Source organism: Pseudoliparis swirei, chromosome 3 (genome assembly GCF_029220125.1).
Source record: "Pseudoliparis swirei isolate HS2019 ecotype Mariana Trench chromosome 3, NWPU_hadal_v1, whole genome shotgun sequence".
Taxonomy (NCBI): domain Eukaryota; kingdom Metazoa; phylum Chordata; class Actinopteri; order Perciformes; family Liparidae; genus Pseudoliparis; species Pseudoliparis swirei.
The window spans coordinates 8055668-8064893 of record NC_079390.1 but is presented as its reverse complement, the minus strand read 5'-3'; the positions used below and the strand labels follow the sequence as shown (position 1 = coordinate 8064893).

Sequence of the window (9226 nt, the reverse complement as noted above, 5' to 3'; positions counted from 1 at the left end):
TTCAGGACTATCAGCGTGTGCAGATGTTCCTGATTGTCTGCCATCTCCTTTACTCTGCTGTTCATAGATGCAATTTGGTCACACCAAAATTCATGTTTCAAACTGATCTTACCTTCCGAAATTTGCCTTTTTCACGGCCGAGATTTTGACGCAACATAGCAGGAAACATCAGCGTGATTAATAACGTCAAAATGGATTGTGAAAAAGGCTTATTAAACTTTAAAAAGACTAGGACCAATGTACCAATACCAAAAGGAGGGCAACATTGATCTGTTGTATACATTTCCCTTGGTAATAGAGATCTGAATGTAGTTTCATGGGGTTTGGTTGTGAATTTTCAGCATATCTACCCAACGTCAGAGCAAAGGTCTAATCAGCACGTGTGTGAAAACACCTGTGTGGTGAGCAGTCCAGGCCTTTGAAAACACAGGTGTTCTCAATTAACCTGGCTGATTAGACCTCTGCTCAGCACTGTGTGGGCCTGGATCGTCTCATGAGTCTCCTTTTAGCGTTGTTGACCCTGTTGGCGTGGGACAGATAACATGTTCATCATTTTTATTGGAAGGAGGTTTGTGACCTCACGTACACCTGTCAGTTCCGACCCACGTTTAACCTGAGCAGAGGTTTAGACAGAAGAGCTGAAAACACCTGAACAGACACATGAAATTACATTTCACATTGGCATATCAAGATTGCATTTAGTTGCTAAATGGTATTAGTTTGCAATATTTCAACAGAAAAATTAAAATACTCATTTGATTAACTTTTTATTGAAGAATCTAAAACAACATGATTCAGTCGAAGAACGAAGAACATCTTTCACTTGCTCTGTATATTGTGTTGGCTGACAGCTCTTGTTATTCCTTTATATTGGTCAGTTGTCGATTGGGATCCCTGTTGTCAAACTGATCCATTTGTGGTAACGCGACACTCGAGTATAGACGCCATACTTTCCTTCCAAAGCACATTCCTCCCCCCAGCTGATGATACCTGTTAGGAACCAAGTGCCTTTGTAATTAGTGGCATGCGGCCCCCCACTGTCCCCCTGGCATGCATCCTTATTGCCATTTCGGAAGCCAGAACAGAACATGTAGCGTGTGATCTGTTCCCGGCTGCTCGCTTTACACGCGGTGCGGTCCACGTAGGGGACCTCCAGCTTCTTAAGCGTGGGAGACTGTCTGCCATTGAAGTCCAACTTTCCCCAGCCGCTCACCAGAGAGTTGATGGATTCCCTCAATATGGTCTCTGTAAAGTCTTTGGGACCCAGGCAGATGGGACGCCGTTGATTGGACAGTTCCACTGGACTGGCAAGCTTCAGTAGTGCAATATCATGGTTATAGAGAGATTTCTTTGGATTATACATGGGGTGTCTAAGCATCTCTACAACCGCACGGTCTTGCTCATTTCCCTCATCCTGGTCCACGTCATGTTCACCTAAAAGCACAGATTAATATATATATATATATTCAGTAGTATTACTCTCTGCGCCAAGCAATGAGACAGATATCTTATCTTGAATCACAGACGTCAAAGCACCAACAGCGATGAGGCCACTGCATCACCGATAACATGCATTGATGACTGTTAGATCATTCATCTCCAACAAGTGTCAAGTATGAATTATTTGTTCATACATGAAATGTAACCAATGACTGCTTAGATAGAAAAGTCATGCATTGGGAAATAGTCAGTGTTGGAGCCATTTTCTCATGTTTTGTGACTTTGGACCTCCCACCACTAGGTGGGGCAAGGTTGCTTTAATGTGTCGTTTGTCCCTACTTCAGGAGGTAAAGGGGGAGGCCAGATGTTGCGAATTGGCTAGCCGCTAGAGCAAACAGTTTTGGACCGTCTTAATGTGAGCCATATCTCAATGTAAATAGTGAACGTAATGATCCTAAATAAAACAAAGGACACATTATCGGGACTCTGGATCTTACTAAAAACGCGTCGGAACCGTCGACAATGAGCAGCCTGTAGTGCCCCTCGTAAAACAGGTAATTAAACAGTCGGCATTAATGAGTACCTTTTGGAATAACATGTGCAAATAACCAACATGGTCCTAAAAACAAACATATCAATTGTAATGATTAAGATCAGTTTGTAATAATTATGCACAATAAAAATGAAAGATTGTTTCCCCTTACCCACTCTGATGAAGAAATTGATGTTCGTATTAACTTGCTGCAGACAACTGGCAGCGGTGGCGACCCATAGTTCACTGAGCAGAGATCCTCCACAGAAAGCCTTTGCTCTGTGAGGGACGGTTGGGTGAGCCATCAGGGCGACCTGCACACAAACAAACACATTCATATGCACAATATGGCAGAGCACCATCACATCACATGCTTTCTCCTTGTCCCATTGACATGTTCTTTTCTCCATCTGTAGTCCAATATGTCACCTCGATGCTCCCACTTTGACCTATATGCCTCTTCGGGAACATTCAGCAGTTTTTACTTTACTAAAAAGGTTTGACTTTTGTTGTGTGATGAAATCTCTCCCCCACCATGCTTCTCCTTGTTGTCAACTTTTGTGCTTTAATATCTCCAGACTTTCAAGAAGGTAAATGTATGCCAGATTAGATGGAGAGTCAACATAAACTCCAAGACAAAGAAGTACAGAACAAGGATGTCAATGAAATTTGCCCAACAACACCATGGTCAAATGAAGACAAAAGCATGTTTTTATAATGACTAGATTCTCCTGTAAACGAGAAATAATTTGTGCATATCATCAAGTTGCCTTCGCCGCATCCACATCTGTTTATTCTGCACTCCGCACTACGGTACCTGCCAAGGTATCCCTTTAAAGTTTGCCTCATCGCCTCCCACAATCCTCTGGTCCGTGTTGTCCTGCGCTGTGATGGTGGGGGGGAAGAAAGCCCAGGAAGGCAGCAGCTTTTTCAGTTTTTCAAAGACACTGCTCGCCTCCTCTGGTTTTACAGAGGAGCTTAAAGCTGACCTCACTGATCGATTGTTCACTGCCACGGAGATGTTGGACAAGTCCGAATCCTCGGTAGGGATTTCGTCGTAGTAGTCATAAACCTGTGAAATATCCTCTTTATAGTCATCATCCAGGGTGTAGCTGGAATTTGATGACTGCGGGGTTATGGAGCTGGTGGCGGAGGAGGCGGGTGTGTTCAGACGACCACAGCTGAATTGTTCTGAGTAAATGACAACACAAAGATACAGATTAAAGTTCTTTCCTGGATATCATTTAATATTTAACGAGTGTCAGATTTGTCCACAACTGGGAAGGTTTTGAAGTCTACCTTTACCAGCTGCGTCCTTGGTGATGTTTACAGATTAATATTTGACTGAGTCAAACATGATAATCCAATGACATAAAATCCACTATTCTGAAATGAGCCATTCTGTCTTGAGAGTTATTTTATTCATGACATTTGTAGTATATTTTAATTAAAATGTAGTGTGCAGGACTTTTAGTTTCTACTATTATTTCTACAACGTCATATTGCTACATTTACAGCATTTTGTAATGAAAGTGTACACAAAAATGAATTTAAAAAATGTTGATGTTTAACCTGTTGGTTCACAGGTCTTCTTGTCTGGCCCGAGTCTGTAACCAGCTGCACATCTACACACGGGTATCATTGCCTGAATCACACAGAAATGGGAACATCCACCATTGTGGACCGACCACTGCTTGCGCTCTTCTGGAAAAAACGGGCGGGAAAGCAGATAGAATTACATGTATTCGTTTATCTTCATCAGCTTAGCACCCACTCTGTTATGGTTTTTTATAATATTAATATATATATGTACATTATTTTTCTCTCTCTTCTAAATATACACAAACCATGTATATATATATGCCAAGATAACCATCTATATATTTGTCAGTAAAAAGAAAAAACTCACCAATCTCACAGTTCTTGCCACTGAAGTTTGGTTTGCAGTAACAGACATAGGCGCCGATTCCATCTTCACACACACCTTCATTATGGCAGGGGGGTGGTCTACACTGGTCACCATCTACACACAAGTATAACACATACACCCACAGGTTCTGAGGTGACGGTGTGCTTGAAATTCAGAGTTACTGAGAGAACCTTCTTTCACTTGTCTTACCAATGTTGACGGCCCAGAATGCCATCTGAAGTTAACAATATAAAACACAGACATTGATGAGAAACCTGAGAGTTCAGACCCTTTATTACAGTGCAGATTGAATGTGTGTGTGTGTGTGTGTGTGTGTGTGTGTGTCTAACCCACAGTTTTGCCATTATCCTCAAACACCTCCCTGGCCTCCTCTAGCGTGCAGGTTTCTTCTTTACACTCCCGCTCCAGGTTGTCTTTCTGCATCATTTCTTCAAGAAGGCCGCTGTTGTACCTGCGCAGGCGATGCAGCACCGTGTCTGCTGTCTGCTGAGACACGAACACGGCTTCTAAAAAGGTAACAGAAGACAAAGAAGACATTATTAAACACGCTCTGACATTGATCTCCAGCAGCAGCCCTTTTACAGTAGTTTCCCTCTGTCGAAATGCATGAACCACGTGTTAGACCGTCACCACCCATCATCACTGGTGTCAAGCCCCCGTGATGAGTTTGGACAAATTACAACTCAACCAGGCTCGCATTTGCTTTTTGGCAGCGAGACTACTTTTGTTGAGTATAACAAATACTCGCTCTTATAGTGGACTTGTAAGTGTGGAGAACAATAGCTATAGAGTCATTTTCAATCCTCAGTGTTTCCAATGAATTCAAATGGAATTCAGTTTTTAGAGTTACAAGAAAGTGGCCCATCGTATCACATCAGCTGTCCTCTACGACGAAAGGTAACGACAACGTTTTAACAACCACCTTTCAGAACAAGGAACTAGAGTTTTGAGTGGCGTCTCTGAGTTTTGGGGTCAGAGATTGGGCCTTTAGAACTGACCACCTGTCCTCCAGCCGCCTCCGAACAATTCCGACCTTTGGCTGTCCTTTACCTTTGTCTTTCTCTTTGATTTCGACGGGCAGTCCGTACGTCTCCAGCAGTAAGCCAGCTATAAAAGCCAGTAAACAAACTCCAGCCATCTTATCCAACTGCTTTTGATCGGCGACCCAAAGCCTGAACTGAGGCCACAGAGAAAGATCCACCACTCCAAAGTACAGCACACTTTATTCATCTCGAGACAGGATGTGTGTTTGTCCACGTGTGTGTGTGTGTGTGTGTGTGTGTGAGAGAGAGAAAGAATGGAGGTTGAGTTAGGACAGTCAAAAAAAAAGTGGGTGAGAGATTTTGAATGTGTCCATACCAAGAAGAGAGAGAGGTATAAAGAGAACAAGTTTTTTTTTAAAGTAGAATATTTTATTCCATTGTGTTCGGTTGAAATGTATTCCGTCTTCACACACACCTTCATTATGGCAGGGGGGTGGTCTTCACTGGTCACCATCTACACACAAGTATAAAACATACACCCACAGGTTCTGAGGTATATATATATATATATTAATGTTGCACATAAACTTAAATAGAGCCTGGGCTGCAAGAATCAGTCAGCCATTAAAAAAACTCGAACAATCATAAATATGATTATCATAATTCGGCCCACTCAACACATTTCCAGAACCAGCGACTCTTAGCTCGGTGCTCTCAGAAAAAGTCTAATGGCAAAAAGCACGACCATTCCACACTGATTACACACAACTCTTCCAAATCCTATAAACCAAAGCTTCAGTGAGTTATGAGCCAAAGAACACAGCAACATACATTACCTTATCCTTTCAGAATCAGCAAATACTTCTTACCATTGTTGATTAGGACCATTAAAACACATTTCTCCTGGTAAATCCACACTGATATATGTTATACCCCTACCCTGTGCCTCATTTAACTCCTCTGGATATGCAGAGGTAATGCGTGACCAGGTGTAAGGCAGGTACTTTCAGCCTATCTGTAACACCCTGTTCTGTGTGTCTTCTGTCACCTTGATTGTTTCATTCCCTTCACCTGCCCTCAGCAACTCCTGTCTCCTTGATTGTTCATTCCCTTCACCTGCCCTCCACCACTCCTCTGTCTCCTTGATTGTTTCATTTCCCGCACCTGCCCTCAGCCACTCTCGTCTCGTTAGTGTCTCATGCCGTACACCTGTTTCCCCCCCTTTTCTATTATGCCAGTCTTTCCCTTGTCTCCTGCTGGATTGTTGCATGTAGTTCTGTCTTCCTTGTGCCCTGTGTATTCCTGACCTGCCTGTTCTCTTTAATGGTTTATTTAATAAGGGACAGTGCACATTGATAAAAACATTTCAGTAAATGTGCCAGAGTTAGCCAAGAGGCTATTTTTAATCTGTAGTCCCATCTGTAGTCCCAGTTCTGACCCTGCCTGCCCTGACCTCTGATTCTCAGCCTGCCCCCTTTTGGACTTGTTTGCTTTTTGGAAACTTTTGCCCCATTAAAGAGAGTTTTTTGTTATTCAAATTGAGTCTGGTCCTGTTTCTCTGCACCTGAGTCTCACCCCGTGACAAACCCGTGACACTATCGGATTTTACATTTCACAAATGGTGACATCTTTCAGGATTCTATTGGCTCCCGGTGTTGTCAATCTTGTCTTGGTTGGTAGGCCTTAATTCTACTGGCTCCGACGTTTCCAAAAATGTGTCGTTTTCTGAAATCGATCCATCCCCTGCTCAGCTAGAGCTGCGCACACTTGTTTTTTATGGAAACATATAGTTTTAGGAATTTCTAAATTTCTTTTTTTTCAAAAGTGGAAAAATGCTATATTTGGATATATTGAACACCATGACTAACATACAAATTCAATGCATAGTTTGGTACATGAGAAAATTCAAATCCAAAATGTGCATTTTGGAGACCTCGCCTAAATTCTCTGCACTAGAACCTCGCTAACTTTGTTCTGCTTCACTTTTTCAAAGTCAAACTTTGCACAGAGAATGTTCACATATTTCATTATGTGTGAGTTTTAAACCTTTCAACTGCCTCATTCCAAAAATATAATCATCCTGAAAGTGCTCTTTCAATTCGGACCTGACATTTATATATTTTGTCTGTGTCCTATCTTCATTTACTCTTAACCAGTAACATAGAGACTGATATGTACACACTTGAACACAATATGTATTTTTTTTTAAAAGGTAAAAATGTACAAATGATTCAAATAGCCCTCGTGGTTGCAGAGATAAAGGATTTTTATTTTGGGTATGCAATTTTCGGAGCAGAGGGCAAGCTAGGGACTAGTTTCCCTCTGTCAAAATGCATGAACCACATGTTAGACCGTCACCGCCCATCATCACTGGTGTCAAGCCCCCGTTATGAGTTTGAACATATTACAACTCAACCAAAAACCATTTGCTTTTTGGTAGTGAGACTATTTTTGTTGACTAATCTTTTGTTGAGTATATCAAATACACGCTCTAATGGACTTGTAATGTGAATTTAAAAAATGGTGCTCTCATTCGCTGTGGAGAACAAAAGCTAGAGAGTCATTTTCAATCTTCAGTGTTCACAATGAATTCAAATGGAGTTTAGTTTTTAGAGTTACAAGAAAGTGGCCCATCGTATCAAATCGGCTGTCCTCTACGACGAAAGGTAACAACAACGTTTTAACAACCACCTTTCAGAACAAGGAACTAGAGTTTTGAGGGGTGTCTCTTAAAGCCTTGGGGTCAGAGATTGGGCCTTTAGAGATGACCACCTGTCCTCCAGCCGCCTCCGAACAATTCCGACCTTTGGCTGCCCGCTTCGCTGTCCTTTACCTTTGTCTTTCTCTTTGATTTCGACGGGCAGTCCGTACGTCTCCAGCAGTAAGCCAGCTATAAAAGCCAGTAAACAAACTCCAGCCATCTTATCCAACTGCTTTTGATCGGCGACCCAAAGCCTGAACTGAGGCCACAGAGAAAGATCCACCACTCCAAAGTACAGCACACTATTTATTCATCTCGGGACAGGATGTGTGTTTGTCCACCTGTATCTGTGTGTGTGTGTGTGTGTGTGTGTGTGTGTGTGTGTGTGTGTGTGTGTGTGTGTGTGTGTGAGAGAGAGAATGGGGGTTGAGTAAGGACAGGGGAAAAAAAGGTGGGCGAGAGATTTTGAATGTGTCCATACCAAGAAGAGAGAGAGGTATGAAGAGAAACAGTTAAAAAAGTTCAAGATTGTATTCCATTGTGTTAGGTTGAAATGTATTATTATGATAATAATAATACTTTGAATTTATATAGCGCTTAAAGACACTTGAGTGATGAGCAATGAGAGGAGAAAAAAGGGCAGTTCTGGACATTGTTGTGTTTGTTGACATTACCAGCTGTTAATCATGTTTTTATACAATGATGAGTCACGACCGATAAGCATGGCTTACGTGACAAACGGGGTAATTGTGCACACACACACACACACACACACACGTGCGCCCCCCCCCCCTACACACACACATAACACACACACACACCTTGATCCATTTTAGCTGACACTTTTATCCAAAGTGACTTACAATAAGTGTATCCAACAATGAGTACAAACTCAGAACACCAAGAAATAAGAAAGTAACATTTCTTCAAGAAAGCCAAACTACAAAAATACCATAAGTAATACCACAAGTAATACCATAAGTAATAGCATAAGTAATACCATAAGTAATACCATAAGTAAGTGCCATTCAAGTGCCACTGTCAAGTGCTAATCTATCTTATTCAAGGTATAGTCCGAAAAAATGTGTTTTTAGTTTCTGGCGGAAAATGTAGAGACGTCCTGCTGTCCTGATGTCAGTGGGGAGCTCGTTCCACCACCGAGGAGCCAGGACAGCAAACCGTCTTGATTTTGTCGAGTGTTATAAACTCAAACATGCCTTAGAATCAGACGCTGAAATATATGTGATTGTGAACTAAATTGAATGCTGTTTTAATTTACAGAATGCGAATGAGCTCGTTTTCTGACACCGTGGATATTGTTGGTGTTGTTGTTTTTCTTGTTTCAGATGAATGTAATAATTTTATTGTTTTCAAATCAATGGTTTGCATTTCTCCAACTTAAAATGAAGGCAACTCAACATTTTCCAGTTTTTCCAACTGAATTATTTTCTGGATCCAAAAGTAAAATACTTCTCCTTTACAACCTAAAACTATAGTTTCAGGAAAGGTATTTTATTATTGTAACCGAAATTCAGTTTGTTCAATCCAATTAAAATACATTTCCCCACATGATAATTTTATGTTGGCTGAAAGAAAAAGTATACACTCAAATCTGATGCCTTTTAAACTTTATTATATCA

The 9226-nt window shown here is 41.4% G+C and overlaps 1 protein-coding gene across 3 annotated transcripts; it reads right to left on the bottom strand.

Moving 5' to 3' along the window:
* Positions 1-750: 750 nt before the first annotated feature.
* LOC130210694 (coagulation factor IX-like) lies at positions 751-7873 on the bottom strand. Of its 3 annotated transcripts, XM_056441192.1 has the most exons (9): positions 7719-7873; positions 5361-5399; positions 4236-4408; positions 4092-4116; positions 3882-3995; positions 3545-3676; positions 2790-3163; positions 2145-2286; positions 751-1434 (listed from the first exon to the last, which is right to left on the bottom strand). In XM_056441192.1, exons 3-9 carry the CDS (start codon positions 4326-4328, stop codon positions 875-877), a joined length of 1440 nt encoding a protein of 479 aa, XP_056297167.1. In that variant the 5' UTR covers positions 4329-4408; positions 5361-5399; positions 7719-7873; the 3' UTR covers positions 751-874. The 3 variants fall into 3 exon arrangements, with proteins under 3 accessions (XP_056297167.1, XP_056297152.1, XP_056297160.1); XM_056441177.1 differs by lacking the exons at positions 5361-5399; positions 7719-7873 and adding an exon at positions 4953-5115; XM_056441185.1 differs by lacking the exons at positions 5361-5399; positions 7719-7873 and adding an exon at positions 4953-5115 and having other exon boundaries at positions 3545-3673.
* Between the last annotated feature and the right edge of the window lie 1353 nt (positions 7874-9226).